The sequence below is a fragment of the Leucoraja erinacea genome, chromosome 35 (genome assembly GCF_028641065.1).
Source record: "Leucoraja erinacea ecotype New England chromosome 35, Leri_hhj_1, whole genome shotgun sequence".
Lineage (NCBI taxonomy): Eukaryota > Metazoa > Chordata > Chondrichthyes > Rajiformes > Rajidae > Leucoraja > Leucoraja erinaceus.
The window spans coordinates 14,558,357-14,571,253 of record NC_073411.1 but is presented as its reverse complement, the minus strand read 5'-3'; the positions used below and the strand labels follow the sequence as shown (position 1 = coordinate 14,571,253).

Sequence of the window (12,897 nt, the reverse complement as noted above, 5' to 3'; positions counted from 1 at the left end):
GGAAGTAGAGTCGCTGATGTGTCTTCTTTACAATTGCATCGGTGTGCTGGGTCCAGGAAAGGTCTTTTGATATATGCACGCCCAGGAGTTTGAAATTATTGACCCTCTGCACCATATAAACAGGAATGTGAGTCCGCATCCTTCCCCTACTAAAGTCCTTGGGCTTACTGATGTTGAGAGCCAGGTTATTGTGCTGGCACCATTTGGTCAGTCTCTCGATCTCACTTCTATACTCTGACTTGTCCACATCTGTGATACGTCCCACAACAGTGGTGTCATCGGCGAACTTGATGATGGAGTTCGCACTATGTCCGGCTACGCAGTCATATAGTGTCCTGCTAAAATGTGGCCACTCTGGCCTCTTCCGGCCCGTGTGATCTGCCCCCCATCTTATCCATCTGCAACCTTGTTTGTTTTTTTGCATATCTTTCATTCATTGATCTTTATTTCTCCACATCACGGCCCATATCCCTCGTTTCCCTCTCCCTAGTCTGGGATACAGTAGAGCTTTATTAATCCCAGGAGGAAACCGAAGCCTGATCTGCCCACTGTCATAAAACACAAAGTGCATGAAATGGTGGACAAGTCCAAGAGTTGGGGGGGGGGGGGGGGGGGGTGGGGGGGGGGGGGGGGGGGGGGAGTCCGTCTACCCCCCATGACAGAAGGGGGAGGAATGAGCTGGGAATGAGGGGTGTGGATCAGTTGCAGGCAGAGGAGATGAGTGGGACTTGGCATCATGTTCAGCATGGACATTGTGGGCCGAGGGCCTGTTGCTGTTGCTGTTGCTGTTCTGCGTTGCAAGTTCTCTGCCCCCTTGGGATTGAATAATTTCCAAGCCATTTGTTACTTTGACTTCAGTAAGTCCAGGGGAGGGGACGATGGATTTGAGGTAATCCTTGCTCCATGCTGTGTGTCCCTGCTGGTGTAGACATGTCTGTGTTGTATATAAGCTGCGGGCACAGACCCAGCCAAAGATCTTCGAGTGGAACCTGCAGCCACGCCACAGCCACAAGGTAAGGTCATCGTGGTCTTGTTGCCGTGCAGACACAGAGTGCTGGAGTAACTCAGCAGGTGCTGCAGCATCTATGGAGCTAAGGAAATAGGCAACGTCCCAAAACGTTGCCTATTTCCTTCGCTCCATAGATGCTGCTGCACCAGCATCTGTGGAGAACATGGATAACTCAGCGGGTCAGGAGTCAGGCAGCATCTGTGGAGAACATACATGCATAGGTGACGTTTTGAGATGGGCGTCTTTTTCAGACTGGAGAAGGATCTTGACCCGACATGTTGCCATGACCGCTGAGTTACTCCAGCACTCTGTGTCTTTGTTTACAATGGTGAAAGTGTGGCTTGTTCAACTGCTCATCTGCCACTTCCCTGCATCTGTAATCGGGGTGGAACGGTGGCGCAGCGGGTAGAGCTGCTGCCTCACAGCACCTGAGACCCGGGTTCGATCCTGACCACGGACGCTGTCTGTGTGGAGTTTGTCCGTTCTGCCCGTGACCTGCGTGGGTTTTCGTCCACACTCCAGTGTATCTGTGAAGGAAACTAATGTAATATGATGTTGCAAATATGAGCCTGTACCAAATAGGAGTATTGGCCAAATGCGGGCAGATGGAATTAACTTAATTGGTTAAAGTGTGTAAGAAAGAACTGCAGATGCTGGTTTAAATCAAAGGTAGACACAAAATGCTGCAGTAACTCTGAGGGTGAGGCAGCATCTGTGGAGAGAAGGATGGGCGATGTTTTGTGTCTACTTTAGCTTTATTAGTTTCTGTAAATTGTAAATTGTTCCTGACTGGTGCAGGTCTGTGAGACAAACACCTCCTTCACCACATTATCTACCAGTCTCCTTGCAGAATGTTGTGGTCACAGAAGCTGACTTGTCTGGTCGTGGTCTCCATGGTGTTTGTCCACATGTCCTCATCACAGCACTGGTCATATGGCCTCCGCCCCGGTGGCAAGAGAGAGACTAACGACAACGTGATGGACTCGACCCACCATGTAAGTAGCCTCCCCCCTCACACTCACTCACTCCTGTACTGTAGAGATACAGCGCGGAAACAGGCCCTTCGGCCCACCGAGTCCATGCTGACCAGCGATCACCCCGCAAACTAGCACTAACACACACACACACACACACACACACACACACACACACACACACACACACACACACACACACACACACACACACACACACACACACACACACACACACACACACACACACACACACACACACACACACACACACACACACGGGACAACTTACAATTTACAGAAGCGAATTAACCAACAAGCCGACAAAATGTGGGAGAAAACTGGAGCCCCCGTGGTCAAAGAATAAAAGGACATACCTTTAAGAAGGAGATGAGGAGGAATTTCTTTAGCCAGAGGGTGGTGAATCTGTGGGATTCTTTGCCACAGACGGCTGTGGAGGCCACAAGTCAGTGGATGTTTTTAAGGCAGAGATAGATAGATTCTTGATTAGTGCGGGTGTCAGGGGTTATGGGGAGAAGGCAGGAGAATGGGGTTAGGAGGGAGAGATAGATCAGCCATGATTGAATGGTGGAGAAGACTCGATGGGCCGAATGGCCTCATTCTGCTGCTATGACTGATGAACTAATGATCTGTGTGGCTGCAGGTGGTGACAGTGTCTGAGTTCCCACAACTTCTGCCTTTTTTTTTTAACCAAAAATAATGTATCCAACTATTTAGAACAATGTGTCTGACACTAAAGGATTCCAAACAAAACTCACCTCCACAATACAAGAAAAACGGATTTTGTTTAAATTACTTATCAATGATGCATTCCACCCACTGTTTGTGTGCAGGAAGGAACTGCAGGTGCTGGTTTAAACCGTAGACAGAAAAATGCTGGAGTAACTCAGCGGGACAGACAGGCAGCATCTGTGGAGAGAAGGAATGGGTGACATTTCGGGTCGAGACCCTTCTGAGATATCTCAATATATCTCGTTCCCCTCTCCCCTCACTCTCAGTCTGAGGAAGGGTCTCGACCCGAAACGTTACCCATTGCTTCTCTCCACAGATGCTGCCTGAATGTCCCGCTGAGTTACTCCAGCGTGTTGTGTCTCTCACTGTTTGTGTCTTGCAGACTAGGTGTGCACCAGGTTGGAAGACGGCTGGTGCGGGCTGTCACCAAGTGTTGGAGCAACACGAGGAATATCAGCACAGCCCTGGGCGGGATGATTGCCAGCATGCTCCATCCTCCACACGTATCTGACACTGTCCGGCTTCAGCTCTCCAGGCCCAGAACGCAGACGCCTGTGTGTATGTGTGTGTGTTTAACGTGTACATGACCACAATAAAACATTGTTGGTAGCAGACACAAGGCTGTGTTGGTTTCTAAATCTGTTCCCACACAATGTGACTCTGGGTACAAGGGCACATTGCTTAGTTTATAGTCACGTGTACAGAGGTACAGGCCCAGCGGGTAGAGTTGGTGCCTCACAGCGCCACAGACCCGGGTTCGATCCCGACTACGGGTGCTGTCTGTGTGGAGTCTGTACGTTCTCCTTGTGCCTTTATTGGCTTTGGTAAATTGTCCCTAGTGGTCAATGATTGGTCGGCACAGACTTGATGGGCTGAAGGGCCTGTCTCCATTCTACACCTCTAAGCTAAACTAAAAACTAAACTCCCGAGTTGGATTAGGGTCAGTTGCTAGTTTGGATGCAAGGAATTGCAGGTGTTGGTTTACAAAAAAAAAAAGACAGAGTGCTGGAGTAACTCAGCGGGTGCAGCAGCATCTATGGAGCTAAGGAAATAGGCAACGTTTCGGGCCGAAACCCGGAAGGTTTTCGGCCCGAAACGTTACCTATTTCCAGAAGGATTTAAGCCCAAAACGTTGCCTATTTCCTTCACTCCATAGATGCTGCTGCACCATAACTCAGCGGGTCAGGCAGCATCTGTGGAGAACATGGATAGGTGACGTTTCACAGAGTGCTGGAGTAACTCAGTGGGTCAGGCAGCATCGCTGGAGAACATGTGTAGGTGACGTTTCACAGAGTGCTGGAGTAACTCAGCGAGTCAGGCAGAGAACATACATGGATAGGTGACGTTTTGAGATGGGCGTCTTTTTCAGACTGGAGAAGGATCTTGACCCGACATGTTGCCATGACCGCTGAGTTACTCCAGCACTCTGTGTCTTTTTTTACAATGGTGAAAGTGTGTCTTGTTCAACTGCTCATCTGCCACTTCCCTGCATCTGTAATCGGGGTGGAACGGTGGTGCAGCGGGTAGAGCTGCTGCCTCACAGCGCCTGAGACCCGGGTTCGATCCTGACCACGGACGCTGTCTGTGTGGAGTTTGTCCGTTCTGCCCGTGACCTGCGTGGGTTTTCGTCCACACTCCAGTGTATCTGTAAAGGAAACTAATGTAATATGATGTTGCAAATATGAGCCTGTACCAAATAGGAGTATTGGCCAAATGCGGGCAAATGGAATTAACTTAATTGGTTAAAGTGTGTAAGAAAGAACTGCAGATGCTGGTTTAAATCAAAGGTAGACACAAAATGCTGCAGTAACTCTGCAGGTGAGGCAGCATCTGTGGAGAGAAGGATGGGCGATGTTTTGTGTCTACTTTAGCTTTATTAGTTTCTGTAAATTGTAAATTGTTCCTGACTGGTGCAGGTCTGTGAGACAAACACCTCCTTCACCACATTATCTACCAGTCTCCTTGCAGAATGTTGTGGTCACAGAAGCTGACGTGTCTGGTGGTGGTCTCCATGCTGTTTGTCCACATGTCCTCATCACAGCACTGGTCATATGGCCTCCGCCCCGGTGGCAAGAGAGAGACTAACGACAACGTGATGGACTCGACCCACCATGTAAGTAGCCTCCCCCCTCACACTCACTCCTGTACTGTAGAGATACAGCGCGGAAACAGGCCCTTCGGCCCACCGAGTCCGTGCTGACCAGCGATCCCCCCGCAAACTAGCACTAACACACACACACACACACACACACCCCCACACACACACACACACACACACACACACACACACACACACACACACACACACACACACACACACACACACACACACACACACACACACACACACACACACACACACACACACACACACACACACACACACACACACACACACACACACACACACACACACACACACACACACACACACACACACACACACACACACACACACACACACACACACACACACACACACACACACACACACACAAAACTTACAATTTACAGAAGCGAATTAACCAACAAGCCGACAAAATGTGGGAGAAAACTGGAGCCCCCGTGGTCACAGAATAAAAGGATGTACCTTTAAGAAGGAGATGAGGAGGAATTTCTTTAGCCAGAGGGTGGTGAATCTGTGGGATTCTTTGCCACCGACGGCTGTGGAGGCCACAAGTCAGAATAGAATAGAATAGTTTCTTTATTGTCATTGTAACATGAACCATGTACAACGAAATTTAAAAATGTCAGCCAGTCAGTGCACCATTCAAACATTTCTAAAAGCTAACGATACATACAAGGTAAAATATTAAAAGATAAACAACTAAAATAAATATCATGAAAATAGCTTCACGCATAAACACCCAACCCTCCATCCTTCTGTCGATTTCACAGTGTACCACAGTCCCTTAGTCTGTATCGCCCCTGCGTTCCTTGGCGGCTACATTTAGTGCCTTTATAGCAGTGGGGTAAAAACTGTTTTTTAGTCTGTTTGTCCTTGTCCTTGTAGATCTGTACCGTCTGCCTGACGGCAACAGTTCAAACAGGGAGTGTCCGGGGTGGGAAATGTCCTTTATGATACTCTGGGATTTTTTGGTGCAGCGGGAACTGTGTAGGTCCTCCAAGGTAAGGAGAGGGCAGCCGACAATCCTCTGGGCGTTGTCAATGGCCCTCTGGAGCGCTTTCCTCTGAGCCGCTGTGCAGCTGGTGTACCACACGCATACACAGTATGTTAGTATGCTCTCAATGGAGCACCGATAAAAGGACAGCAGCAGTCTCTGAGTGATGTTGTTCTTCCTGAGCACCCTCAGGAAGTGCAGTCTCTGCTGGACCTTTATCAGCAGCGCAGTGGTGTTCACGCTCCACGTCAGGTCCTCCTCAATATGGATTCCCAGGATGTTTTTAAGTGGATGTTTTTAAGGCAGAGATAGATAGATTCTTGATTAGTGCGGGTGTCAGAGGTTATGGGGAGAAGGCAGGAGAATGGGGTTAGGAGGGAGAGATAGATCAGCCATGATTGAATGGTGGAGTAGACTCGATTGGCCGAATGGCCTCATTCTGCTGCTATGACTGATGAACTAATGATCTGTGTGGCTGCAGGTGGTGACAGTGTCTGAGTTCCCACAACTTCTGCCTTTTTTTTAACCAAAAATAATGTATCCAACTATTTAGAACAATGTGTCTGACACTAAAGGATTCCAAACAAAACCACCTACACAATACAAGAAAAACGGATTTTGTTTAAATTACTTATCAATGATGCATTCCACCCACTGTTTGTGTGCAGGAAGGAACTGCAGGTGCTTGTTTAAACCGTAGACAGAAAAATGCTGGAGTAACTCAGCGGGACAGACAGGCAGCATCTCTGGAGAGAAGGAATGGGTGACATTTCGGGTCGAGATCCTTCTGAGATATCTCAATATCTCTCATTCCCCTCTCCCCTCACTCTCAGTCTGAGGAAGGGTCTCGACCCGAAACATCACCCATTGCTTCTCTCCAGTGATGCTGCCTGAATGTCCCGCTGAGTTACTCCAGCGTGCTGTGTCTCTCACTGTTTGTGTCTTGCAGACTAGGTGTGCACCAGGTTGGAAGACGGCTGGTGCGGGCTGTCACCAAGTGTCGGAGCAACAGGAGGAATATCAGCACAGCCCTGGGCGGGATGATTGCCAGCATGCTCCATCCTCCACACGTATCTGACACTGTCCGGCTTCAGCTCTCCAGGCCCAGAACGCAGACGCCTGTGTGTGTGTGTATGTGTGTGTGTTTAACGTGTACATGACCACAATAAAACATTGTTGGTAGCAGACACAAGCTGTGTTGGTTTCTAAATCTGTTCCCACACAATGTGACTCTGGGTACAAGGGCACATTGCTTAGTTTATTGTCACGTGTACAGAGGTACAGGCGCAGTGGGTAGAGTTGCCGCCTCACAGCGCCACAGACCCGGGTTCGATCCCGACTACGGGTGCTGTCTGTGTGGAGTCTGTACGTTCTCCGAGATCTTCGGTTTCCTCCCACTCCAAAGACGTGCAGGTTTGTAGGTTAATTGGTTTGGTGTAAATGTAAATTATCCCTTAGCATAGTGTTAGTGTGCAGTGATCGCTGGTCGATGCGGGCTCAGTGGGCCGAAGGTCTGTATCTCTAAACTAAACTACAGTGAAAGGCTTTTGGTGTCACAGTAGCGCAGCAGGTAGAGCTGCTGCCTCACAGCGCCTTCATAACAAGAGGATTTCAGTATAGGAGTAGAGAGGTTCTTCTGCAGTTGTATAGGGCTCTGGTGAGACCACATCTGGAGTATTATGTACAATTTGGGTCCCCTAATTTGAGGAAGGACATCCTTGTGATTGAGGCAGTGCAGCGTAGGTTCACGAGATTGATCCCTGGGATGGCGGGACTGTCATACGAGGAAAGATTGAAAAGACTAGGCTCGTATTTACTGGAGTTTAGAAGGTTGAGGGGTGATTCTTATAAAAACATATAAAATTATAAAAAGACTGGACCAGCTAGATGCAGGAAAAATGTTCCCAATGTTGGGCGAGTCCAGAACCAGGGGCCACAGTCTTAGAATAAAGGGGAAGCCATTTAAGTGAGGTGTGAAAAAACGTTTTCACCCAGAGAGTTGTGAATTTGTGGAATTCCCTGCCACAGAGGTCAGTGGAGGCCAAGTCACTGGATGGATTTAAGAGAGAGTTAGATGGAGCTCTAGGGGCTAGTGGAGTCAAGGGATGTGGGGAGAAGGCAGGCACGGGTTATTGATTGGGGATGATCAGCCATGATCACATTGAATGGCGGTGCTGGCTCGAAGGGCCGAATGGCCTCCCTCCTGCACCTATTTTCGATGTTTCTATGAGAGACGGGTTCGATCCTGACAACAGGCACTGTCTGTGTGGAGTTTGTACGTTCTCCCTGTGACTTTATTGGCTTTGGTAAATTGTCCCTTGTGGTTAATGATTGGTCGGCACGGACTTGATGGGCTGAAGGGCCTGTTTCCATTCTACACCTCTAAGCTAAACTAAAAACTAAACTCCCGAGTTGGATTAGGGTCAGTTGCTAGTTTGGATGCAAGGAATTGCAGGTGTTGGTTTACAAAAAAAAAAGACAGAGTGCTGGAGTAACTCAGCGGGTGCAGCAGCAGCTATGGAGCTAAGGAAATAGGCAACGTTTCGGGCCGAAACCCGGAAGGGTTTCGGCCCGAAACGTTGCCTATTTCCAGAAGGATTTCGGCCCGAAACGTTGCCTATTTCCTTCGCTCCATAGATGCTGCTGCACCATAACTCAGCGGGTCAGGCAGCATCTGTGGAGAACATGGATAGGTGACGTTTCACAGAGTGCTGGAGTAACTCAGCGGGTCAGGCAGCATCTGTGGAGAACATGGATAGGTGACGTTTCACAGAGTGCTGGAGTAACTCAGCGGGTCAGGCAGCATCTGTGGAGAACATGGATAGGTTGACCCACTGAGTTACTCCAACACTCTGTGTCTATCTCCAGTTTAAACCCTTCACTTTACCGTTTCTACAGAACAACCTCTCCCCAAACAGACCCCAGCTGGTAGAATCATCTCGCTCAAAAACAATAAAAGCTTCTGTATTCGGATGTAATCAAAGTACAAGCTTCACCTGGGCTGCCTCATTCACTCACTTCAACTGTTGCATTTATTGTATACATCAGTATATTTACACTTTACACCAAGGAGTGCATGTTAAGAGTTAAACTATTTTTAAGTGTATTTTCCTGAATTGCATATTTGAGTGCCCATGTCATGTATCGAGGGTGTTGGCTGGTTGAAGTTCTAAACATTCACAATTTGGTCGGACAGATTTTATAGCTGTGCGAACATTTTGAAAGTGACCCCCCCCCCCCCCCCCCCCAGTATTTGGCACATGGGCTTAATTTAAAGATAAAACAGAAAATGCTGGAATAACCCAGTGGGTTGGGCAGCATCTGCGGAGAGACAAACAGAGGCATGAATGTTTCAAGTCAGAGACTTTGTCAGCAGAAAGTTAAATGTGTCCACATTTGACAAAGGATCACTCACTCGAAATATTAACCCTGCAGAGGCTGCCTGACCAGCTGAGAGTCTGCGGTGATTTTTAATCTTTAGCTCAGGTTTCCAGCGTCTTCCAGCGTTATTGTTCTTGTGATTTTGTTTTGTGAGGCTTTGAGCTGGAGACTCGTTCGACTGTACATGAAGTGTCAGCACTGACCTGAGCTCAGCGTCTCACACTGAGATAACTATCCCCATCCAGTCTCTCCACTGTGTGGCAGCAACATATACACTTGGAATAGTTGTGTCTGTTTCATCGCTGTGACAAGTTAACGTGCGGGCAGATGGGAGATAGTCTTGGCATCGTGTTCAGCACAGACATTGTGGGCCGAAGGGCCTGTTCCTGTGCAGTCACAGGGAGGGCATGCAAACTCCACGCTGACAGCACTTGAGACTGGGATCGAACCCGGGTGTCAGGAGTCGTGAGACAGCAGCTCTACCCGCTGCACCACCCATCTCAATGCAGAGACAACAGCGATATCTTTGTCTGCATGATTGTGCAGCGGGTAGGGCTGCTGCCTCACAGCGCCAGAGACCCGGGTTCGATCCTGGCCACGGGTGCTGTCTGTGCGGAGTTTGCACGTTCTCTCCGTGACCGAGTGGGTTTTCTCCGGGTGCACCGGTTTCCTCCCACACTCTCAAAGACGTGCAGGTCCGTGGGTTAATTGGCTTGGTGTAAATTGTCACTGGTGTGTAGGATAGTGTTAGTGTACGGGGTGATAGTTGGTCGGCACGGACTCGGTGGGCTGAAGGGCCTGTTTCTACACTGTACCTCTAAACTGAAGTAAACCAATCTTTGATGACTGGGTCCGGGCAAGATTTGTTATCTAGCCATCCCAAACCCACCTCTCCTGTGGTTGGGAAACATAACATGTGTGGATGTAACTTATTCCCAGCAATGTCAGAGTGTTGGAGCTAAGGCACACCTTGCTCTCCGGCCCAAGTCTGGCTCTCCCTCTAAGGCTCATGTCTGTTCCAACTGCAAAATGTGTCGACTGGAAATCTTACGGAAACATATACAATTCTTAAGGTACACAAAATTGCTGGCGAAACTCAGCGGGTGCAACAGCATCTATGGAGCAAAGGAAATAGGCAACGTTTCGGACCGAAACCCTTCTTCAGACTGAAGGAAATAGGCAACGTTTCGGGCCAAAACCCTTCTTCAGACTGAAGGAAATAGGCAACGTTTCGGGCCAAAACCCTTCTTCAGACTGAAGGAAATAGGCAACGTTTCGGGCCAAAACCCTTCTTCAGACTGAAGGAAATAGGCAAGGTCAGTCTGAAGAAGGGGTTTCGGCCCGAAACGTTGCCTATTTCCTTCACTCTAAGATGCTGCCGCACCCGCTGAGTTTCTCCAGCAATTTTGTCTACCTTTGATCTACCAGCATCTGCAGTTCCTTCTTGAGTACAATTCTTAAGGGATCAGACTGGCTTAATGCAGGAAAAATGTTGGGGGGAGTCCAGAACCAGGGGCCACAGCTTAAGAATAAGGGGTAAGCCATTTAGGGCTGAGATGAGGAAAAACATGGCTCGAAGGGCCAAATGGCCTCCTCCTTCCTGCACATAGATTCTATGTTTCTCTGCCTCTGACATTCTACCATTGATTGCACCCGCCTTGTGTCCCTCCACCCTTGCTTGGAGCCTCAGAGTCAGCTGGGTGGGGGATGAATTTAAACTGAGAGTGTGGGTCAGAATGATTGGTCAGTATCCCAGCTTCCCTCTTCCACAATTACATCCCAGTGGCCCAGACCAGAATCACAGAGTGATACAGTGTGGAAACAACTTGCCCACACCGGCCAACAATGCCCCAGCTACACTAGTCCCACCTGGTCCATATCCCTCCAAACCTGTCCTAACCATGTACCTGTCTGTTTTTTTAAATGATGGGTTGGTCCCAGCCTCAATTGCCATAGAGGGAGTGCAGAGAAGGTTCACCAGACTGATTCCTGGGATGTCAGGACTGTCTTATGAAGAAAGACTGGATAGCCTTGGTTTATACTCTCTAGAATTTAGGAGATTGAGAGGGGATCTTATAGAAACTTACAAAATTCTTAAGGGGTTGGACAGGCTAGATGCAGGAAGATTGCTCCCGATGTTAGGGAAGTCCAGGACAAGGGGTCACAGCTTAAGGATAAGGGGGAAATCCTTTAAAACCGAGATGAGAAGAACTTTTTTTCACACAGAGAGTGGTGAATCTCTGGAACTCTCTGCCACAGAGGGTAGTTGAGGCCAGTTCATTGGCTATATTTAAGAGGGAGTTAGATGTGGCCCTTGTGGCTAAAGGGATCAGGGGGTATGGAGAGAAGGCAGGTACAGGATACTGAGTTGGATGATCAGCCATGATCATACTGAATGGCGGTGCAGGCTCGAAGGGCCGAATGGCCTCTACTCCTGCACCTAATTTCTATGTTTCAACTAGCTCCTCTGGCAGCTTGTTCCATACACCCACCACCCTCTGTGTGAAAGAGTCTGTGTTTGTATTGTAGTCAGCAGGGATAAATTAAACCAGTGTGTGGGCTTCCTGTGTTAGAGCAGGGACCAGGGAGAGTGGTGTGCCAATAAACATGGTGGGGGCCAGAGCAGGGGGGCTGTGCACGTACTCTGCCTATACTGAGGGTGGTGGGGGCCTGAACATGCTGCCTGGGGTGGTGGTGGAGGCAGAGAGACCAGTGTGGGAGGTGTGATCGTGACACAGTGCTAACTCTCCCAATGCATTTCGTTGTGTCTGTACTGTACACTGACAATGACAATTAAAATTGAATCTGAATCAAAGAGAAGATAATTTGAAGTAAAGAATCAGCAAGTTGAGATATGTGGGAGGAAACTGCTGGTACTGGTTTAAACTGTAGACACAGAAAGCTGGAGTAACTCAGCGGGACAGGCAGCATCTCTGGAGAGAAGGCATGGGTGACGTTTTGGGTCGGGACCAAATCCCCTTTGTAGAAGAGATCACACACACACAAGTCTCCAGAGATGTTGCCTGTCCCGCGGAGTTACTCCAGCATTTTGTGTCTATCTTGTATAGGACATTGGGCGGGCCACATCTGGAGTACGGGTGCAGTTCTGGTCACCCCCATTACAGCATGTGGGGGCTTTGGAGACGGTGAAGAATCTTACAACAAGCTGCCTGGGTTGGAGGGTGTGAGATACAGGGATGTGTTTCTCTGGAGTGTCGGAGGTTGAAGGGAGGTGTACAAAATGATGAGGGGCATAGATAGTGTAGACAGTCAGAACATTATTCCCCATGAGTGGAGATGTCAGAGGCTAGAGGGAGTAGCTGCAAGGTTGGGGGGGGGGGGTGAAGATTAAAGGGGGTGTGCGGGGCAACTTCTCCACACAGTGGGCGGTGGGTGCCTGGAACGCGCTGCCAGGGGTGGGGGTGGAGGCAGATACGATAGTGGTGTTTAAGAGGCTTCTAGATGGGCTCATGTATATGTAGTGAATGTGGATCGCGTGCAGGCAGAGGGGACAGCACGGACATCATGGGTCGAAGGGCCTGTTCCTCTACTGATTTGACAGGTTCTATTCAAAATCCCTCACACGTCGACCATCCCCGATCCCACGACACGCAAGAGGCACCGCGTGTTACATACGTGTTCAATAGAATTATTTACA

The 12,897-nt window shown here is 49.0% G+C and overlaps 1 protein-coding gene across 1 annotated transcript; it reads left to right on the top strand.

Annotated features, from left to right (window-relative positions):
- Positions 1-4,673: 4,673 nt before the first annotated feature.
- On the top strand, positions 4,674-7,581 carry LOC129713401 (progonadoliberin-1-like). Its single transcript, XM_055662431.1, has 2 exons — positions 4,674-4,849; positions 6,808-7,581. Exons 1-2 carry the CDS (start codon positions 4,706-4,708, stop codon positions 6,934-6,936), a joined length of 273 nt encoding a protein of 90 aa, XP_055518406.1. The 5' UTR covers positions 4,674-4,705; the 3' UTR covers positions 6,937-7,581.
- Positions 7,582-12,897: the final 5,316 nt, after the last annotated feature.